The sequence below is a fragment of the Colletes latitarsis genome, chromosome 11, assembly GCF_051014445.1.
Source record: "Colletes latitarsis isolate SP2378_abdomen chromosome 11, iyColLati1, whole genome shotgun sequence".
In the NCBI taxonomy this organism is placed as follows: domain Eukaryota; kingdom Metazoa; phylum Arthropoda; class Insecta; order Hymenoptera; family Colletidae; genus Colletes; species Colletes latitarsis.
The window spans coordinates 9,476,136-9,499,502 of NC_135144.1; the positions used below are offsets into that span (position 1 = coordinate 9,476,136).

General features: G+C 43.2%; 1 protein-coding gene across 3 annotated transcripts; it reads left to right on the forward strand.

The window, feature by feature from the left end:
• Positions 1 to 1,539: 1,539 nt before the first annotated feature.
• Positions 1,540 to 18,670, forward strand: Drm (odd-skipped family member drumstick). 3 transcript variants are annotated; one of them, XM_076777549.1, is made up of 3 exons: positions 1,540 to 1,955; positions 8,599 to 9,135; positions 13,232 to 18,670. In XM_076777549.1, the coding sequence occupies exons 2-3, from the start codon at positions 8,906 to 8,908 to the stop codon at positions 13,245 to 13,247; spliced, it is 246 nt and encodes an 81-aa protein (XP_076633664.1). In that variant the 5' UTR covers positions 1,540 to 1,955; positions 8,599 to 8,905; the 3' UTR covers positions 13,248 to 18,670. The 3 variants fall into 3 exon arrangements, with proteins under 3 accessions (XP_076633664.1, XP_076633667.1, XP_076633665.1); XM_076777552.1 differs by having other exon boundaries at positions 13,812 to 18,670; XM_076777550.1 differs by having other exon boundaries at positions 8,603 to 9,135.
• Positions 18,671 to 23,367: the final 4,697 nt, after the last annotated feature.

Sequence of the window (23,367 nt, forward strand, 5' to 3'; positions counted from 1 at the left end):
AATTCGCGAAAAAAACGGTTACATTTAGCGTTTTAAAGCAGAATACTGCCACGTCGCTCGAACGAGAGGTTTTCCCGCGCGTCTCGTTAAAATTCTTTCCATCGAAAGAATCGGCGGGAAGGCGCGACGGGCCAAGAAGCAAGCCCGAAAATATTTCTCGTCATCGACGTGGTGATCTTCATCCAGGTTGGTCTTTCAACGAAACGCCGAGCCCGGTGGCTACATTGGATTCCAAGCGGTAACGTCGGCGTCCTCTTTGTTGCCGATCGCTCACTGGTCTTCTTCGTTCGCTCTTTCTTCCCGATCCGCCGGCCTTTCCCGTGGAATTTTTCCACCACTCGATCATCCCGGTGGCTCGCGAAGGAGGCGATAGTCCATTGAATCGTCCAATGATGCGATACCGCGAGATCTCGCTGGGCGGTGCCCGGGACGCTGGCGATGGCTCTCGGGTCCAGCGGGCCCGTAGTGGGGTCCGTAGGGGCCCGACAGGACCCGGGACGTCGGCGGTGGTGGGGGGATTGACATCGACTACTGTGCATTTCCCACGTGCCCTGGGAACCCCCGCGGCATCGTGTCAGCCCCCGCTCTTCGTTCTTGCACGCTCCTTCCACCTCCGCTTCCTCCCACACCTTCGTCAGCGTCGCTCTTTCTGGCCTCGAGAGGCTCGATAAAGACAAAGAGATCACCGCTCCCGCGGATCTTCTTCCGAGAACCCGATTCGGTTGATCCGCTTTTTCGCGTGGGCGAGTAGATTGACGCGGACTCGTTTCGGGATACCATCGACGACGAGTACGTCCCGACGAAATCGACGTTAACCACCGATTCCGGACACCCGAATCGTCGTCTCCCCTCCCTCCCACCCCTTGGTCGCGGAACACCAGAGAGAAAATAAAAATCGAACGTCTGAAAACGCGAGAGAAAGAGAGGCGAGAGCCGTGGCCGCGCGGTGGCTCCTCTCGAACGGCTACCTCCTTTGTGCCCCGGCGCGGCTACCGCCCCCGCGGGGGGCAAACATACGAAGAGGGCGAAAACGAAAGAACCGGCGTCGGTATTCAACGGAAGAGTGGGAAGACCGTTTCGAAAAGGGTCCCCGCGTGGGCGAAGAGGGATGCTCTGATCCTACGGTTACGAGGGCGGTCCCATCGGACCAGGTGGAAGGGATCGTGGAAGAGAGGGAGCAAGTTGAGGGACAGTTGGAGCGAGGGGAGGGCGGTTGAGTACTCTCCCAGGAGCTCAGGAAGCCGCGTCGTCGAAGGATTTGTGAATAACCGCGCTGCTATTCGGCGACTGGCCAGACAAGGACGCTAGACAGCCAGGATAAGGAGCGCTTCTTCCTCTTCTTTCGGGCTCCTCTTCCTTTTCCTTCTTCTGCTCCCGTTCCTCCTCCGCGGTCCGCGAGCGCGCCACTCTTCTGCTTCTCTTCTCACTACCACCACTACCCGGCCGCGCTAGTTCAAGGAAGGAAGATCCTGGTGCGTTTCTGGTAGAATCGAGAGAGGCTCACACGGACGTACGACAGAACTGGTGGGCATCGGTGAGCCGGGTTCGGTAGGGAGGTGTCTCCCGGTCCTCCAACCAGAAGAAGCGAGACGACGACGACGACGAAGGAGACCTTTGGCGGTTACACACCGCGTCCTACCGTCTTCTGGTGTGCCTACCTATTCGGGCTACCAGCGAACCGAGCAGGCAAACGGAGCTTCAGTCGACGCCGCGCACCCAAACGGTCCAGACCTGTCAGCCCATAAGACAGCATCCCGGCACACGATCACCCAGAGAATCGATTTCTCGAACGAGTTCCCGGCTTTTCTCGCCGCGCGATTTATACGAACGATTTCGGTTCCCGAGTTCGGAGAAATTACACGCACTGGGACGCGTTCCTCCGTTTGAACCGGACGTCGAAAGTTGGAGACCAAGCGTCAGAGGGAATTACGGTGCAAGCGTGGTGACTTCAACCGGTAAGTGCGACTTTTATCTCTGTTCGGACGGAGTAGACGTGATTCTATCGCGACAGTTCGTTTTTGACACTCGTCGCGATCGAATTTGACGGAAGACGTGATTTATTTTTCAATTTTAGAAATCGGTTCTCGTTTGCTTTTGGAAATTGTAAGCTCTTTTCTTTTTTCTAGTTTTCCGTTAAATGTTTGGGGTTCGAAACTCGTTCTCGTCCTTTGTAAATAATTGAACTCGATTCGATTATTATCTTTATCGATGTCGAGCGATAGAAGGGAATTTAGTCGTAGACTGTTGCTTGGTATCTCATTGTGTTCCGAATCGAGCGGGCGGGAAGAGGTGTGGTTCACATTCGTTGATGCCGCTTGAGTCTTCGTGTTGACTGGCCCAAAACCGGTAGCGTGCCAGAGGGCGGTACACGGTAGCTGTTTCGCTTTGATTGGCTACCTGGCAAGACTTTAAGCCAAGTTCCATTCGTCGATAGCCCGAAACCTTCGTCGTATCGCGTTACGCAGCACTCTTTCGCGTCTCGCGCCCGCACACGAACTTTGCCCACCATTTCAAAGGGACGGACATTCAAATTCGTTCGATCTTGGAATATTCAAGAAATTATTCCTAATCAATTCAATTATAAAGATAAAAGTAGCTGAGTCTTTGAAAAAAAAAATTCTATAATAAAAGTTTCGTGCTCGATGCAAATTCGATCTCTTTGTTTTCTTCGAGATTTCGATAGCTATTTCAAATTCGTATAAAAGATGATGGAACGGAAAGACTAACCTTTCCTTCGACCTTAGGTGCAGGAATGTTAAAAATTCTCAGACTAGCATAAACATCTTTCGAAGCACGATCCCCACATCCAAACCTAGAGTTGCAAATTTTTAAACGAATCAACACGAAAAGGACTGAAAATATCGATATCTGTCTCGATTTGAAAAGCTAGAGGATGGCAAATATTTTGAACGCTAAGCATCCAACTCGTCGCCATCGGGGTACTGTTCCACCAACCGCTTTGATCCTCGAAAAAAACCCCATCAAGGGCCCACCGTGTCTCCGTTCCCATTGGACGGCACGGGGAAATCGTAGCAGAAAGCTGCCCTTCCCTGGCAGACCCTTCCACGTTGAGGTCTCCGGTGGTATCCAGTACCGCGGCACCACGTCGATCCAGAGGTGGAGGGTGTGGTTCCGCTTGGTGGATTTCTGTGGAGGTTCGGTAGCGACTGGCCGAAAACCGGTAGTCGGCGGTAGGGCGGTTCACGGTAGCAGCTCCTCTTTGGTTGGCTACCGGCGAACGAACGAAGGCTACTGCTCCCTTCTTTATTCCACCATACGTACGAGAACGGGTGCACGCACGTCGAGCGGGCTTCTTGGTTGGCTCCACTCCGTCCTTCTTTGATTGGCTGCCTCTTCATCCGTGCCCTCCGTCCTTCGTCTCCTTTTGCTCGCGAGAGACCAAGCGTAAACGCGGGAGCCTCTTGGGACGGCGTGCTCGATGAAAGACCGACTCTGTCGTCGGGAACGAGCACGATCGAGTGGCGAACTGCCCCGTAGATCGACTCTTTCGATCCTCGACTCCGTCCAGAGCGAAACTCTCTTTGGACGGGTCCGCTGAGAACGTAGAGCAGCTCTCTGCGCTCCGAAGTCGTCGAGCTTACGCCGAAGGATTTCAGAAATCGTGCGAGTAACTTCATTTCTGAAGGTACGACAATTAGTATCGTTGGTTTGCACTTTGGTGCATTCGAAAAGCATAATTTATCGGCAGGCTGGCGGGTGTGCCTCGGAGGCACGCGAAGGGTTATAACCTTTCGAGTACGGTAGAATGGGTAGGATAGATTCTGGAGCAAATATAAGGAAACTCACCAAGAGCTGGAAAAATCTGTCTTTTCGTTCGTGATCTCTCGTAGATCTCTTTCGTAGAGATGAACTTGCTCTTGACGAGAATATATTTCTTAACAAATACAAATAGTCAATAGGGAGGTCTCGTCAGGCGAATAAAAAGGAATATTTATTAATAAAAAATATAATCGTGAATTATTTTGTAGCTTGCGTCTGTACGAAGAATGGCGTCCATCATTTTGTGTCCGACTGTGATGGTCAACGCGATAGTAATAGTTTTTCGAATTTAATCGATATCAATTTAATGATAATTTTCCAACGATACTCGTTTTCAAAGGACTGCACACTGATTTGAACATTGGAATTCTTTCAGGTTGCGTTACTCGTTGCTTGATTTTGGGTGCGATAGGAGGTCCACAAGCGTTATAAGTAGATCCATACAGTTTGGTGTCAGACTTACTTTAGGGGATTTGACCAACGCTTTGAGGAACGTCGATTTCAGTAAATATTGGGAGAATCGAAAGATAGAAACATCGGAACTTAAGTGGGATTTGAATCATGGTATCGTCTAGAGGCGAACGGTTTTGAGAAAATCTGATTGCCAAGGCGTAAACTCTGAATTCTTTACACAAACACTGATTCTAATGTTTTTCGTTGAATATTACGAAAGAAAATTCCATCATTATTCTAATGAATCATAGTTTAACTTGCTGATCCAGTGTAATGTTTTGATTAAACGTAATCCTATAACATTCTAACGAATCTAGGCGAGTCCCGATAGCTAGGAGTATCAAAAATTTCTGGCTACTTAGGAAGCAGGATTTTTCTTCGACAACGATCGCCGTAATCCATGCGAATCACGACGCGGGCATCCACGGGTGATTCGAACGATAATTTTCGGTGGATGACAAGTACACGGACCTTTGGTTTCGGTCGGACGTGCCCACATTCACGAGTGAAACCCGCGTTAGCGTCAGTGTACCAAGAATACGACAACCTGATCGAATTGCAGGACGCGTGTCTAACAGGATTAAGAAATCCAACGTCCCCGGGGTCCGTTGGCTTAATTTTATAATTGTATTCTCGTCAGAGCCCGCTAAACGTCTCCATTATTCCTCACGATGATCGAAATCGTGTTCTGTAACAATGGCGCGACGACGGGGATCGGCAACCTCGGCGTCATCGTAACTTCGTAGCGACATTCTAAACGCTTCGAATTCGAATACCGAACCGAGGAACGAAGCTAGATGACATTGAAGATTGCACGCGGTACGCGACAGGTAATTTGCCACCTGGGAATATTTTGAAATATATTTTTTACGTCGTTCGTTGCGTAACTTTTTCAAAGGAATCGAAGATCCTCTTCCGATAGGGCGAAACTCAGCTTTATATGGATACACTGTTTGCGTGGGTACGCTCATTCGTAGATACCTCCGACGTACTACGCGATCTTAACTGCGTGCTTTCACATACATTGCATTATCATACATTATCATACATTAGCTTTGACCTCTCGATCGCGACAGACGCCTAGACGAACTTGCTTCTCGCCATAAGGTTTTCCCATCGATTACTGGTAATCACGAGTATCGATGATTGATGGGAAAAATACGTTTGTCCCGTGATTGGCGTATAAAGATAGCTCGTTGGAAACTCAAGGGAATGCAAAGAAACTCTTTTCGTCATCGAAACTTAACCGTCGATTCCCAAGTTTTAGTCGTTTATAACACATTTTTAACCACGTTACGTTGACATTGAATTCATGTTAACGTCAAACATCATTCTTCATTCTGTCACTATAGTTCCTCCTCGTTTATCTCAAGTTATATGAATCGGTCAAAGTCCGGAACAAAGTCGTCCCAAAATTTAGGAAAGAGTCGATGCAGTGAAAAATCGGGTAATCGGAGGAGGGTGGAGGTTGGAGAACGGCCAAGTGCTCGAAACTCCGGAATCGTTTGAGTCTCTGTATCGTACCCCGCGTCAGCCCGGAGCCTGGCGTCACGCGAAGAAGAGCAAAACGAAAAGCGGGCAGAGCAGACTCCCGCGTAACACGCAGCTCCGATTAGGCCCCACCGCCGTTAGGCAGCCTAACCAACCGGGATACGCCCAGCCACGCTTATTACTCATTCGGACACGCCACTTTATTCGAGCGTGCGCCGTGTGCTTACCTTGCGCTACCAGTAGCACCGGACGTGGCTCCTGCACAATGGCCGCGCCACACCGCGCGATTGGACCCCGGGGGCCTTTTTTATTGCTGCCTCTCCACTCCGCGGGACCACTCTTTTTGACTACCGGTCAAGCAGTAAGCTTCTTCCCATACTACTTTCATTTGGACATCCTTACTTGCGATCGAATCTCGCTTTTCCATAGCTGCACCCTCCTGCGTTTGGAGGATGAAGAGATCCTCGAGGGTCGTCGACTTTAACTTTGGGTTAATCCGAGTTTCATTTTCTATGGCGATTTACAATCGTTTGAGGGATGAAAATATGCGAATGACTGCTCGATGCTAGGTTTGATCGACTGGAGAATTTTAGAGGCTATCGGAAGCGAGGGTTGTTGAGAATCGATCGTTCAAACGAACGTTGAATTTTGTATAGGTTGTAATCTTCTTCGTCTTTTTAATTTTTTTATTTCGTGAAATTATATGTTTCGTCTCGATGAGTACTTGTAGGTAGTCTAGGTAGACCGTTCCTCGTGGACAAATCATATTCATCCTTGCGTCTAGCGATTATAAAACTCGTTTGCCGACTCGTGTCTCTGATCTGACAGCGTTCTTCAAGTTTTTACATAACTATCCCGTATTTAAAAATTCGTCAGTGCTCGAAGAATGCTAAATACGGTGGGAAGATGGTGCGAGAGGATCCTTCTGTCGGTCGAAACGTTGACTCATAATACACGGGTCTAAGAGAAAACCTACAAAGTGTGTCACTTGTTGGTCAGTTAATAAATAATTACGTGACTAAGCCTCCGTGTGCCTTGAAAACTATAGATAGAGCGGAGAAACGTTTCCCTTAATTTACGATACTTTCCAGATCCACTTTAGTATATCTTAATTTTACTTGTGAGAATTTGTTAATTAATTGTTACCATCTACAATTGATACCACCAGTACCAAATATGAGATAGGTTCTTCGACAGTATACAATTTCATGCAATGTTTCATTTTCTTATCTGGTATTTATCTTCGTAATATTATTAATTTCAAAAATGTTCGTTGTACAATGTATCAAATTGTGAACAATTAATGGCCTTAATGTTTCGATAAAAATAGTGTAGAATCCACCTACATTAAAGATCGCTTGTGTCTGACAAGAATCAAACATTCTAATGGTCAAAACGTTCTCTTAACAGGGAATTAAATAAATTTTACTTACAATTGCTCGATAAAAACAAAAATACCTATTATACCACTTTATCCTGTATGTCAACACGAGCAAAAATAACTAAAGAATAACTTGTTTCCTTCAAAACTCACTGAAGTCTACATAACAAGCTGTCTAGTATCGCTTAAAATTGAAAGCTGCGTTTTACCTGAGGGGTTAAGATTAACGAATCGTCTTTACAGAGTGACCATAGTGTTTCACAGCGGGGGAAAAGGTTAAAAATCGAAAGTACCCAGTTTTCTTCCGCAGTTCAAGACCTTTCTACCCCATTTAATTCTTCACAGCACAATGGCTACCCCTAGTGACCGCCTAGAAAATGTCCATTCAATATCAGAGACCATTTACTTCACCAATTTAGTAGTTATTCTCATACTTGAGTATTCTTTCTTAAATTTTAAAAATGTATTTTTAGCAAGTCTTCTGTATTTGGGAATATCTGAAAGTTTGGAAAACTATTTAAACTTTATTTTAACGTTGTTTCGTTATAACGCGTTCTGTGTGTTTAAGTACACGTATTTATAATAGTATCTTACGCAAAAAGCGATTCTTAGTCAACAAAATGGACAATTAGTGGCGACAGTTCTTTCTTCAAAACCAATTAGTCGAGGTTCGAGCCAATCTGTGACAGTAATTTCCCAGACACGACCGCGAACAGGGCCTTTAACGAGCTGTTTCACTTTTATTGTTAAATCCGTAGGAAATGAAATAATTTTTTTTTACTTATGTTACCCAATAATTTTACTCTAAATCCAAATTTTAGATTCGTTCGTAAACTAGGTTTCGACCGCGGCTCCGTTCGACTGGATATCGGTTTAAAAAAACAAAATTTACGAAGGAAACGTGAACGAATTACAAATTTCTATTCGTTATTTCGTTAATAAAATTTCAAATCTGATTGAAAGAATATTGTAAATCGACGGGACGTATCCAAAGTCTACAAGATTTGAAAGGGATGCAAAAGAAGGTGGTTGTCAAACTTATGTAGGGGTGTTTTTACATAACGTTAAAACAGTTCTGCCTAGTGCTCTAAATTTGAATCGATTCCATAATATCGATAATACTGCATGATCGTCGTTCTGAGATTGTAACCCCTGTTTTGAAAGACTATTCGAATAAAAATTTCGTAACGTCTTCGGTAATTCGAGGATCGTGTAAGACCTGGAACAAAATGGACGACTCCGATACCGAAGTCGAAAGCAAACGAATAGGGTTCTCGATGTGGAACCGGTGCAGATTCGTCGAGGGTTTGATAAAAATCGTAAATCTGACAGTCGTGTGTTCCCTTGTTAGCGTTTCTCGGAGAAATGGTAAAAAGAACGGCCATGACAGGGGGGCCAGGCCCGCTTGGGGCGCTCGGTGGTACCACCCAGCGACGATCGAGCGGTCCCCGGTGAATCGATCCGAAAATCATTGCTCCTTTATTTCCCGGCAGGTAGAGAGAGGTACGAGCACCTTCTCGCGAGGAGGTACAGACGGAGTGATCTCACTCCCAGAAGTTAGCCGGTCGGGACTAGGTTTGCGCGGGAGGTGAAGAGCGCGACACGAGCAGCGAGAACGAGAGACCAGGAGGCACCTCGGGAAACGGAGAGAAACAGGCGTACGAAAGAGAGACAAAGACGAGCAGAGGCTGAACCAGGTGGAGGGAGTGACTCGAGGCGTTAGCAGGACCGCGAGAGAGGAGGTAGAGGGAAAGGAGACAGAGAGTCGACCAAGAGAAGGAGCGGTGGGAATTTATAAGGATGTTCGCGATAATGCCGATGGAGACAGAGGGGCACGGCAGGGAGTTCGGCCGCCGGCAGAAGATGCGCGCCAAGTGCACGGTAGAGTTCGTCTGCAAGTACTGCCAGCGGCGCTTCACGAAGCCTTACAACCTCATGATCCACGAGCGCAGCCATAAGGACGACGTGACCTTCACTTGCGAGGTCTGCGGAAAGTCCTTCAAGCGGCAGGACAATCTCAAGCAGCACAGGTACATTTTTTCACGGAATATTTCCACGGACGCGCGAATTATTTTTTATCGTTTTTTTTTTCTTCATACTATTTTTTTGGAATTTTTTTCGCGCCAAGACTCTTCCAACGCGTCGCTCGCGGCGACGGGACCCCGAGACTCCGCCGTCGATTCGCTCGACCCAGACATCCGACCGGGCATGTTTCTTTCCTTCTTTTGTTTTCGTTTCTTGGTCCATTCGACGATCAGCCCCTTCTTTACAAGGGGAGATCCCAATTGCTCGTGGTCCCTCTTTTTCTCGTTAGCGATTCGCGTGTTCCCAGTGACGGTTACGAATTTGTGCGAGCCCGAAGGTCACGCTGTGCATCGCGCCCGACAGGTTTGACGAGACTGTGACTCCCCGACGGTTCGATAGATCATAGTGAAGTTCAATGTGATCCCCGCGATCGTCAATGTCTGCGTCGAGGAATCGATCTCGGAGCCGGGCCAGGCCCTCTTGCTCGTTACGGCCCCGGCGAACGTGTTCGTTTGACGCGTCTGTGCTCGATTCGCGTTCCGTCGCGACATGGTTCTCGATTGTGTTGTGAAAACTACGGGCAAGTTTTTTCTAGCCAAAGGGAAATCGTAACACGTTTGACAGTTGCAATAAGTGCGAACGACGCCCGTGTATCACCAACGCTGCAAGTTAAATTCGTTCTGTTGTTTCAATCGCGATCTTCCGAGCAGCGCGGAGAAAGTGTAATTCGAATCGGTCGAAACTGTGATGCTCGTCGATCGTATGTGCGCGTATTATTTCGTTACGTTAATAGTTGAACGCGTCTAATATTGACAAATGACGTCTGGCAGTGTCTTAAACTCGCGGCTCGTAAAAATTTATCCAAGTCTCGTCGAATACTGCCAGTCATTCTCGTTAAACGACGATACACATTCGCGTGGAACTTGGGATTTTCGTTTCTGCGCGACGTGACACCGTACAGGCACGCGAAAGTATTCTAACGCTGTCGCGTCGAATGATTTATGCTCGACCAAACGAAGTATCATTGTGATTTTTTCGGATACTTTTATTCCATCGGTTATGCGCAAGTGTCAAGTTTATGGGCGAAATGTCCGAAGAGAATTCGTCGATGCAAACGATGTTTAAAAATCATTCCTTGGATAGAAAAGTATTGCAACGACTACATAATTAATCAAAGCTGGAAAAGGAGAGAGTAATTTCTCGTGGTAGGTAGAGCAAAGCTTCTTCTTTGAAAAAGTACACTGTAAAAGTCGTTTTCTGTAAGAAATCGTCGACATAATTCAGGACAATCTTGTTTCCCAAAAGTATCAATAATATCACCAAGTTTCGGAGCTGAAATTCTTCATTCTTTATTTCATTTTCTCTTTTCATTAGTTTTGATGTACTTGGTATAACTTATCTGCTATCGTTAGCATTTCAATCTATGTTTTTCGACTATATTATTCATTAGAATTTTAGTTTTCCAACAATTCTCGCGACATCCATCCTTGAAAGAATATAACGTCAAGTGTAAATGTTTTACTATGCTAAAACAGTGTGTTTATATTGAAAATTTTACGCAGTTCGAGTACTATTGTGACGTTGGTGCAGTTAATGTTTCCAAGAAATGTATTGCAAACAATTTTCACTAAAATTTAAAATCCTGACGCTTGTACGAATCTCCAATAGCAAAAATATTTTAAGAATCACGATTCAAATTTGTTTGTTCGAAGCATTAAATCATTTTATTCGGTAACAACAACGAAAACGGATAAGAAAAATGAAAAACAACCTTTTGATATATAAATTCACCAATAAACAATAAATTCTACCTCGACAAAAGAGAACATGCTCGAGACTACGAACACCGTGTATAGATTTTTGAAATCGAGTCGAAAATTGCAATTATAATTTCGTGATCGAGCCCAGTTTCTATAGTCTCGCGCGCTTTTGTTCCAAACTGTAGAGTTGCGATGTAAAACGAGCTAAAGTTGCGTGTATTGTATATTGACCCGAGCGAGTAAGAATATAGGAACCGCTTCGAAAACCGGTCGGGTCACCGATACGACCTCTTGTAAGGCAAAAAAGGATAATCCAACGAAGACAGTACTTCATTTAGTGACTCAGCCTGCGAGATGATTTCCGTCGATGATACATCAACCCCATTTTCTCGATCGCGATCGACGTTTCTTCGACTAGAGCGCAGACGCGGTAAAAATCGAAAGTGCGATTGAATATGTCTGTGCTGAGCGTGAAAAAGAAATCGAATTTACTTGTTTTAAACAGAGACGTTTCGACGATGTTTGAAACGTGCTGTGTTTGAAGCAATACTCGGCACGTTCCATGCGAGAAGAACATTACTTTTATTGCTATTTAAATGTACTAAATTTTGTGCTTTTATCTATTCTAGTAATACCTTTTTGCGAGTAAAAGAGTATATAATATATTATACGGAGGAAACTTTAGTGATATATGAGAAACATGTGAAAACAAGCATTATAGAAACGCTGGAACTCTGTTGTAAATATTTTCAATTATATGAGAATCGATTTTTTTATACAATATAATGGAAGTCTCATATATTGCAAATTAAGATTGCACATTTGAGGATCTTATCAACGTTACAACTTCCACAAGGATATTTTATTTAATATATCTCAAACGCAGTTATAAGAAATTTTTCGACAATTAGGAATATCATTCAAGTATTTGGGAATTGTATATTTTATAATCTTTGATAAAACTTTTTGATATCAGGATCGTAAATAATGAAACATCGACGAAAGAAAGTCATGTTAAAGTCTGTCAGATGCCACTTCGCGATCCGTCGGTCATCGATAGTCGCTAATCGCGAGCGAAACAATTTACAAAGGAAAGATGGAACGTAAAATATAACAATATTCACAGACGAATTATAGTAATAAATCATTACAGTTGCAATGCAAGTTTTTATCCATTTTGGTAGCAGTAATTTTGAAAGCAATAATTTTTTACATCAAATCAAATCGACTCTGTAGAATCGGCAAATATATTTGATTTTTTTTGTTATTTGAGCCGTTTAATGATGCAATTTTTATTTTATCAATTTCGTTCATTTATTTATTAAGCTTTGCTGTCGAAATAGGTACTCCTTAGAAAATGAGCGAAATTTTGGGATTTCAAGAGTTTCGAATTCGAGGTTCGTGAATTTAAAAATCAGATTTCGTTCCATTTCTACATTCAACCTTCCATTCTTAGATTTAAAGAGTACAAAACGTTCAGTGCCACTTTCCCTAAACGTCTATCATCAAAACAAAGAGCGTCAACTACTACAACTTTCATTTTGTTGGTACGTCAATTGTTGAAATAATTTGAGAAAAAATTAGCGTTTTTTATTGTAGCATTTTAACGTAATTGTCTAAGGGAATGATTTTAAACTATAAGAAACAATGAAAATGTAGTAGCTCCTCTGAAAAAGAGGAAAGATGGAGAACAATGTTATAACAAATATAAATTTTATTCGCAGTTAAATTTTTATTCCGTCCATCTTGCGATATTTAATTTTATAATTAGAGCTTTGACTTTTGTTTTACGAGTATCAAAAATTTGCACGCAAGAATCGTATCATCCCCCGAAGCCCGATTTATCCTTGCACGGGGTCGGGCGGAGTTTTCATTTCTGTAAAGCAAGTTGGCAAAAAAACTCTAGGAAAGTTAACAGCGCCGTGTAACATCTTCATACGAGCGGGGGTTACCGGTTCGCCCGACCTTTTTGCATCGCGTTGTCCTTGCGAAGTTGTAACGTGTCGCCTTCGCCGTGTGTTTCTGCCGAAGGCACGGAAAAGGTGGAGAGAAAGAGAGGATCCGCGCGTAGATCCGCAAACTTCGCGCCCCTTCTCTCCGTTCGTAGCACTTTGAAGATCGGTCTGACCCATAAATCAGTCTGAAATAATGCTGCCTCCGCATGGAACGTGCGAGCCAAAGACGCGCGCGCGCGCGCGCGCGCACGAGCGCGTGAACGAGCGAGCGAGCGAGCGTGAATGCGGTCGAACGAGCGAGCAATAAAATAAATCTTCGATACTGGTGGATACTAATGGATACCTTGTATGTAACGGCGGTGGTCTTGTTTTCTGTTCTGTTGTAGATGTGGGTGGCGGTGAGCGGGAGCTCTGAACCTCCTGCACCTTGACACACACACAATGTACACGCAACAACATCAACATCATCAACAACAAAATTACAACATCAACAACAGTCTATAACAACAGAAAATTATAACCACGTTCTTCTATCGTTCGATTTTACTCTATATATATTTTTTTTAATTGTTTTTTTCTTTTTTTTTTTTTTTTGTTTCTTTTTTGTTTCTTCATTCGAAGATTTCCCGCACATCTCCCGATCACAAGGGCAACACACGACTCTCGCGTATCGTGTGCCGCCACCACGAAATGATTAAGAGCCCCCCAGCATGCCAAGCTCTGCTACTACCACCTACTTATATTCTTCTTCTTCTTCCTCTGCTCTTCTTTTGCTACGATCTACGATCGCGAATTGCCGCCTCACTACTTCTACTGATACTAACAGCAGCGCGCACGAAAACCCTCTCTCGCGAAACGGTTGGAATTGATTTGCTAAATAGGAGGAGAAAGAAAGTGGTGAGAGAGGAAACAGTTTCCTTGAAGAGTACTTTCCTCATCTTCCGATTTCTACCATCTTTGTTCCAGGAGCATACACTCTGTTCCCTACAAGGGCTCCAACGGATACTCAAATGGTTATTCGAATGGCTACTCTAGGTATTAGAAGCCATCCGGCCAATTAATATCCTAAAATCCCGTAGACACGCGTTTCTCTGTTTCTGATTAGGCTATCTTTCTGATCGCGCGGTACTGTCGACTAGTTCTTGGAATTTCGATGGAAACCTTTTCTAAACATTCATCCTTTTGCTGTACGAACGTCGCAGACACGAACACGCAAGCAAAACACCTTGGAAATATTATTTGATCCATTCGAAAATATTATTTCATAATTTAAATTAGCAAACAGATTCGAAATAGTCAACGACTAAATTGTTACATCACTCGATGAATATATTCATTATTCTCAGAAATAAGTAGAATATTGTTTCCGTGCGAAGTTTTGTACGCAATGTCTGCGAGTTTCGATATTCAAGGGTGCCTTCTCAAGTTCTTGCAAGTTCGAAAGATTAAGAATCAATTCAATCCATTTATGATAACGCAGGAGACTTTCGCGCCGTGTCGTGTAGTAAAAAAATATGAAAAGTCGAAAGTGGTACTCTAAATTCTTTTCTTAATCTTTTTCGAACACTACAGGAAGATGAGTTTACGGAAGAGCATGTTCGTGCCATATTCGTGATCGCCCAAGTACGAGATATTCTAAACGCTTCTAAAAATCGTTGAACCTATCTCGAACAATACTAGTATACTACTAAAAACGAGTAATCGTTCGAAAGGCTTAAAAACTATAATAATATCAAACGACACGGAGAAACTTTGAAAGATAGTTTCAACGATGACGGAAGACGAAATTAACGTTGAAATTTCAAGAGCTTCTCGACATTACCACGCGCCTAACCTTTCCGACGTCCGTCCGTCGGTTCGAGTCCGTCGATTAATTTAATTATCGGTCCGAATCGGTTTGGACCGACGTTCCAAGTCGTAAGGGAAACAGTTCCGTGGACTCTGATCGTCTCCTCGCCTATAAACCTCGCTTCTCGCTCCTCCATTCCGCTTCATCGTGTTTTTCGCTTCTGCCATTTTCCTGTGTTCCGAGCCTAGACACCTAGACGTTAGCCATAGCAAGTCACGAATATTTATCATCGCGACAAAAAGATATCGAGAGATACGAAACAGAAAGAAAAATCACGAAACTAGAATTCGCTCCACGCGCGGGGACCTCGAACAGAAGGTGCCCCGGGCAAATAAAACTGCAACAAGATGGATGGAAGTTTCGTATTTCATTTGGCAATGATACGCATCCTCCAAGTCCTCGAGCTACACCAAGATCTCCGAATCGAAGTTCTAACATGGTTGGAGTCGGACGATCCATCGCGACGAAGTCGTTCCACGATTATTTCAATAAACACCTGTTCGGGCTAAACCGTACGAGGAGATCGAATCTTGGTTATCAACGTGTTCGAAGATACGAAGTATCCAACTAGTTTCGTTATCTCGAAAGTTCTGCTCGCCCACAGTTCCTGCTTTCTTCGACGACGACGTCCGAGCATCCATGGGAACGGAACATAGAGGCCAAGGTCGGAAGAAGCGGATTCGCGTTTTCAACGCCCTCTCGAAGACATCTGGACGGAAATTGGCTTCGAAGGTTAAAAATGTCATAAAAAAGTTCGAGTTCCATACGCGTCTAAAAGTTCGATCGCGCCCGGAGGTTCGATCGAATCCTTAAAAATCGATCGAGGCAGAGATCGATGGACGCGAAGACACGGGGAGACGTTTCGAGAGAAACTTATCAAAGGCCAGAAGACGACGTTGCAACCCAATTTCAATATCAAAGGGTCCTGAAACCGCCGATTGGGTTTCGCAAGGTCCCCGGAAGCGGTTAATTTGTATTCAAGGCGAAGAGAGAGGGGGGGTCGACGCTGTCACGCGAGAACCTCGGGCTAGAGTCCCGAAATTGAGCATCGTAATAACCCACATCAGAGACGCTGAGGACCCGGCGCTACCGTGATACCACTTCCAGGCCCGGGGCGACATCTTCCAGGCCCAGCTGGGCCCGATCGGCTACCATTCTCGTCGATCGTAGACGAATCGGAATCGTAAGAACGGATCGCCTCCGGAGACGCGACCAGACGACCTTGGAGACGCGAAACAAGGCGGGTCCGCTGACGCAAACACCAGTCAGCTGAGATCGGTTTCCAGTGGGTGAACCGTCGGATCCAGGTGTCTCTTCGATTTCGCGCGCAGACACGGGCTCGCTCGATCAGAACGGCATGATCGATCGATCCCGTACGTTTCTCGGCCATCTATAGGCGTGACCGTATCCTTCTCGCGTACCCGCGACCTTCTGTAGGTTCTGCCGCGGAACAGACGTCGACGTGGAAAAGTTCTACCGAGAAAAATAAACCGGTCGCAATGGCGCTCGAAGGGAACGGCAACATCGTCGTTTGGAGAGCTTGAAAATCATTTGGAAGCACGAACACGTTTCGATTTTATATATATTTTTAACGTTGATATTCAGAGTGTTCTAGAAAATGTTTCTCGTTTCGTGTAAAATATTGACTCGACGTATCCGCGTTTCATGTATTGTTGAACCTCGCTCGAAGTGCGCGCCATTGCTGGGAAAGGCGGATCGAAGTCTGGATTGTATATCGAATTATAGTTTTGTTTCTAACAATGGGAGTTTTTAAAACGTGATGCAAGATATTTAAATCGCATGAAGGTGATAATTGGTCATATTTTTACCATATTCAAGACCAATGGCCGAAACGTCGAGGTTAATTATTAGGGAACAAAGTTTAGTCCAAGTATATAGTATTGATACTCTGTATGATCAATTATTGTTTTCGCACGGTTTAATTTATTCGATACTCGGAGCAAGACATTTTAGTTTTGACTAAATGCAGGGTATATTTTAATAGATATCCTTCGTTTCAAAATACTTTGAGCAAGATTCACAGTACTCTCTGGGACACCTAAATACATTATCTCGGTAAATGTTTACAAACGCATTTCAAATTCGCGTTATTTTGTCATTAAAATAATGTTGAATGACTCCTGATATATGTTTTCTGACGTGTTCGTTTAAAAATTAGAATTAAAGACTAAGCGAAGAATGAAACCAATGAAACAATAAATGAAGTATTTATTTAGAGAAAATACATTTTTGTTTTTCGAGTGCCACAGCAAAATATTACACTGATATACAAAGTGCACCACCATGAATTAAACGAGTTAATTAAGGGTTAAAGTAATCACTGAATTTCAGTAGCGATTTCTATTACAATACGTTCAATATTCATTCGCTGTGTCGAAGCTTCTAATCTTGACCAAGTTTTTCTTAAAACTACCAATCTTTGTTTTTGTTTTTTTAGTAGAACGGACTTGGATCTTCTTTAAAACGATCATCAGACACTTTTGTTGTTTCTAGCGAGCGACAGCATCGAACCTAACCGCGGTAGTCATAATAACTATTTTTCGTTTTTGTCAATGAAGTATTCGATCAAACTAAGGATGTTCGATTCTGGAATCGATTTTTGATAAAAATGGAAAAATGTCGCAACACTTTGAAATCTTTAAGTTGGATTTGAATATTTATATTCAGAAATCGAGTGGTAAATTACCGTTTATTAGCTATTTCTGCAATGCCAGTAAATTTAAAGGTATTGATCGATAAATTTCTAGCAATTCTTCGAGAATGTCGAATTAAAAGAGTACAGTAGAAAAAAAATGGAGAAAAAATTAAATTCACGATTCGCGACAAAATGGTCGTAGAAAAGATCGGTTTTCCATAAAATCGGACATCCTTGGGCGTAATTACCCCGGCGCCAGCGTTGTAAAAAGAATTGGAATTTCCAGGACCGATATGCGCGATATTGTGTGAAATTTAATATATTAGCGTCATCTCTCCTCGAGTTGTATATTTTCGTTTTCTCTCTTCAGGAGCGCGTGCGCGATCGCAGACGTGAATCGCGTTGCCAAGAAATTCGCAGGGTAGTTTAAAGATCTCCCCGTTTGTAAATTAAATGGCAGCGACGCGAATGGGCACGGTATCATGGACGAGGATGAAAAAAATGATTTTTGAAAACGAATTTTCGCGAGCTGTGGCGTCTCGACGCGCGATCGAGACCGACCGATCAGCTCGCAAACCGACCAAGGGTCCACGGTGACGATATTTGAGAGCGAAACGCCTGATCTGTGCACGTATTTCACGATTTTCCTCGATTCTCTTGCGAAGATCTTGCTTCTCCGAACAATGGAAAGAACGGAAATAAAAGTAAACTCTACAGTCGCGCTTTGTACATAGCTTAATAAATTACACGTCGCTGCGTCTTTCAATATTATTGCGGCCGATGCGATTATCACGAACGTATTATTATTATTAATATTATTATTATTATTAATTATTTTATGAACGTTATCGAAAATAGTCCTTAGTCACTGTGCATCGTAGCCATCGATAGGCCTTTCGATCTTAGAGCTGTATCCTGTTTTACCGATTAATAGGAGTGATAATAATGTTATTATTTTATTATTATTATTATTATATATTATATATTATAATTATTATAATTATATTATATTTGTATCTACATCTATGCCTGTATCGCTAGCTTTATAATGAACTGAGGCGCACGGTCAGCCCGGTGAGAGATTTTGTTGCTTTCCTCTCGAACAGAGATAAGACGAGAGGCATGCCTGACACCTCTCCGTGTGCTTTCGGGGAATCGCAATGTACTTGTGGGGACGTCTCCACCCTACCGGCCTACCAATAAATTTTGCCAAGTCGTAAAACCCGTCGTCTTGCTCTTTTTTCACCTTGCTGCCTCCGGGCGAACGTCGCACATTTTCACGAAATCCGCCGCGATTCCACCGTTCTTCTTCCTTTTCTCCATACCTGACCGACAAAAGTTATCGGGTGACCCGTGTTCGTCCCGATGGCTCCTTCGTCTCAAGCGGTTGTGATCTGTTGCCCGTTTAATTGAATTATTCTAATGGGCTTGGCTCGAGGCCTTTTGACTTTCGACCCGTACCCAACGCTGTCCAGTATCACCTTTTTCTCGTCTCCCGTTTAGATTTATTTGAGATACTTCGGTGGCGACTTATATATCATCGGTTCCCAGTTCTAAGGGACGATCTCTCGTCTGCGATCGCGCTTCTTTAACCGTCGCGGACCTAGTCGAGTTCTGGAAACAACGTTCCGATCGAAGATATTTTCAAAATAAACAAATCAAGGACGCGCGGTATGTTTCTTATTAAAATCGCGAGAATTTTGACGATACTATTGCAGAGAAAATAATAGCGCACGGTCATACTATAAACTGGGACCAGCAACCAAAGATTACACCAACCCGATGATTCGTTATTTTCTTTTTTTTCGAATTTGACAATTTTTTAAATTATCGACGAACCTGAACTGTAAATGTTAATAAAGTAAATTTTAGTGAAAGAATTACAACTATTTGTTTCCTAATATACCAAGCTACGATTACTCTTAAAGACGTTTTTCGATACAAATATGGAAACCGTGTGTCTTTATGAAAACTGAAATTCAATGTTAGTTTAATAGTAGCTTGTTTCGTAAGTCGTGAAGAAAGAATTTGCTGACTTATATTTAAATTTCTTCATTATTGCTCGGATTAGAAAATATTTCCCGATATTACTTCTACAACACCCTGTATATTAGCAGCTAGGTAGGTTCTTTTCTCAGGTACAACAGCTGACAAACGGATGAATAAATACAACGGTTCGACGAAAGTATTCGAACGTTTGCGATCAAAAACGAGGTATGTGGGTCGAATTAAAATTTTCAAAATAGCGTTTTCGCATTATAGCAGCGATAAAGTTTGAAGATAATTCAACGCATTAGTTACGATTGTTTGTAATCTCGAGCTACACGAATGTCAGAAATGTATTTAAACGATAAGGAATTGCTGCAAAAAAAATGATCTGTTATAAAAAATATTGCGAAGAATAAACTTGAAAATGTGTGGATGCGTCGAATGGAAAAATTTTGCATCCATATACGTATTAAAAATAAACGAAAAATCTTCCAGTACAGATAGTAGCAACTCGAGACAAATCCATCGCCAAACTTACGCGGAAAGAACAAACAATATTAAGTAGACTCTGCATCAGCCGCGCAACGCTTTATCACCATCTTCAGGAAACTAATTATAATAAAAAGTTATAAATTAAGCATAAGATATCGATGTAAAGACAAAATTTAACAGAAGCGAATAATTGCTTATACGACTAAACGTGTTGTAGAATGGATGAGATATTATTATGGATTATCTCAGAATATTTTATTTAGATAAAACAGATTCGAAACCTGGATTAATCGAGGACCATCGAACCAAAATTAAAAGAACAGAGCTAAACGAAAATGCGATAAGAAAAGAAAAGATTTAAAAATATATAGGAAGTTTCCAAGCAACAATTTCAGCTTCTAGGACTAGTGGTGTCATCCACGAATGATCGTCGCCATTATTGTTCCTCGATTCGTAGAACTCCGAGATCGTCCGCAAGAAAGAACGTCGTTTCCAATATTTTCCAACTGGATGGGAATACCGGCAAGAGGAAAGAATAAAAATGTTAAACGACGGAAAAGAAGAAGCGAAAAATCAACAGCGACGAAGGACAGTTCGAAGTCGTCCAGCCAGCGAGGATGATCTCCGGAACAGCGAGAATGCTAACACCGGGGCCGTTCGAGATCATTTTTGATCGTCCGTTACGGATCGTGGTGTATTTAAAACGAGTTTCTGATAGGTCGTACCCGGGCACCGCTTTTAAAATGGTCGTCACGCAAATCGTAACGAGCCGGGGCACGAACGATGCAGGCAAGAAGAAGGATAAAGAAGAGTATTCGTGATCGAGGCAGGCCTCCCGCAGGCGTGAAATAGCCGAGTGTTTGCACGAAATTATCATTCCTGTCACAATACGTCGTCCAAGGAACGGTACGTCTTGACTCAATTAGCTTTGCCCGATTCGAAAAAGAGACGTATCGCTCGGACCGGAAGACGTTAAGAGAAAAGGAATTGGCAAACATTGAATTAGGAACGCTTTGCTTTGAACGTCTCTTCTCGGTACGCGGCGACCAAAGTCGATTTTCTCGGACGGACCTCGTTATTTCCGTTCGGTTGCTCCCAGCTATTCATGATTTTGCATAATACACGGTGTCCCGGAATTCTGAGTACAAAGTTGAGTTGGCTAATGGAGCCCATCAGGAGTACACTCCGCGTCAAAAGCGTAACAATTAGGTACAGTTTCAAACTCCTTTTCGTTATCATTACTTAGGGTAAATTCCTCTTATCTCTAGATGTACTTCCGTTAAAGTATAATTTTCTTCGTATTACAATCGCATATGTTGGCGATATAAACATTACTAAACCACGATGGCGACTTTAAATTGTCAAAATCGTTTACAAAATACACGGAAAATGCGCCCTGAAGATTCACCAGAGTTTTGTTCGATCGTAGTCGCTTTCACTAGTCGACGAAGCGTCGATTTTTCAATCGAGTACCGATCGTGCAGAATTTTGCAATTGTGCAACAAGCTTTAAGCGTTCGGTGGTGCACGGTACGGACCAAACAAGATTGCAGACGTAGCATCCTGCAGACTTCATGCTTCTGCTGGAAGCTGCTCTCACCTCCTGGGGCAAAAGTCGTGAGCTGAATGTCACGGTGATTGAATACGACCCGTTGATGTGCTTTCCGAGACGAGCGTACCGCTCCTCCTCGCTGATGTCTTTCCTGGATTTATAAATATGTCGAATGCACACAGCCCGGCTTTTGCCCCGTACCGTCGTAATACGCGGCCCCGTGTAATTTATTAGTTGAAAGATTACTGCCAAGCACCTCCTGGACTCGAGCGTGTTTTACGAGCACTTTACGCGCACTTTGTAGTTTTGTTTCACAGTCGGTTTACACGCTGCATACAAGATAAATACTTACGCGCGGTGCGTTTGTTTCGCCGCGATCGAACGAAATGTCGAACGTTTCGACATTTTCTTTACATTTTAGGAAATTTTTCGACAACGATTACTCGACAAAAATCGTTAATGGACCGTCGCACAGTGGTGTATTTGCAATATTTTTGCTTTTCTTCATTTGTGCACAAACTCACAGAAAATCATGCTATTTCGACAAGCTTGGACTAAAAGCTATCTTAAAACTATCCTAAAAGCGAATGATTATATCTTTCGATAGTATACATTCATAAAAATTGCAAAATATATTGTTTACACTTATTCGTGTTTGATAAATATCAAAAAATTTGTATAATTTGGCGGATTTTATCTCCTGGACGTAAAGTAGAAAGTTCAAACTTTAAAATGCTTTTTTTCTCATCAAATTTCAATAAATATTAACGAAATTACAGGAGTTTAAATATTGAGCAAATTTCATAATAGGTATGCCCCACTGTGCGTCGTGTGTTTTTTTTCTACTATTTTTTACAATTATTTCATCGACAATAAAACATACAAATCGGTGTTATTACGAACGTTATTGACGAATTAAAATTACATTTCAGAAATATCGTTGGTCGATTCTCCTACCATTTGGGGAAGTTGCTAATTGAATAACGTTAGTCCTTTTTCCTCGCGTGGAAACGCTTTTCATTTCACGGATTCGCAACGGTGCTTACGCGATGAAGGCCCATAAGTCTGCGGAAAATCCCGACGATCGCGGTCTAAACGCGTAATAACGTCGCATTAGCGGCCGTTCATCAGCCTCCAGTTAATCTCGAATGATTCGGTATGACCACTAATTCGACACGTAAAACTCTGCCGCGGCGGCGTTTCCACATACATGCTTAAGAACAAGTTATGGGCATACGTTGGAGCGGTTAGGTAGCGGGCAGAAGCTTCCCATGGAACTCTCACCTCCGCGGGCGGAAAGTGAACTTCGTGGACGGCGTTGCAGCCGTGCAGCCGTGCAGCCGTGCAGCCGACGTGGCCGCGATCCGTTTTGGGGGGAAAGGTCGGCGAAAAACGACTCTACGATCGCTACTATAATAGCGCCAATGCCACGGGCCGCTTTCACTCGCCGAGAAACGCAGTTTCTTCAGACGCGGAAACTTTGACGCCTCTGACCTTGCGTCCGTGTATCCATCGTGGCACTTTATCGTTCGGGCCAACAATTTACGACCGTCCTGGATTTCGTTCGATCGAACGGCGTTTTACATATTTGCTGAAAAATCGACGCGATTCGCAAACTTTCACGGAGCTCGTTTCGAATTAATTTTATAGGACACATCTTAACGCGTCGATCGCATCCGAAAGATTTATTTATTTTACTATTTTCGAGGCATAAGGATTTTTATTCTTTCGAATCGTCTATTATTTGCTAGATGGCTTCCGGGTGGATAGGTCAACTATTGGGCTTGTTGTTAGTTTTATTTTTCTATCATGATTTTTTGGTAACCACTTTTGGCATATATACAATACATTGCAATACAAAGATGTTAAAGAATTAAGAGACTCTTAAAATGAAAATTAAAAAATTTTGGAAATCAATTCCCAAGCGTTAATTAAACGTTGTGCAACGAAAAGGTGGTGTCACTAAATATTAATATACAGTTGAA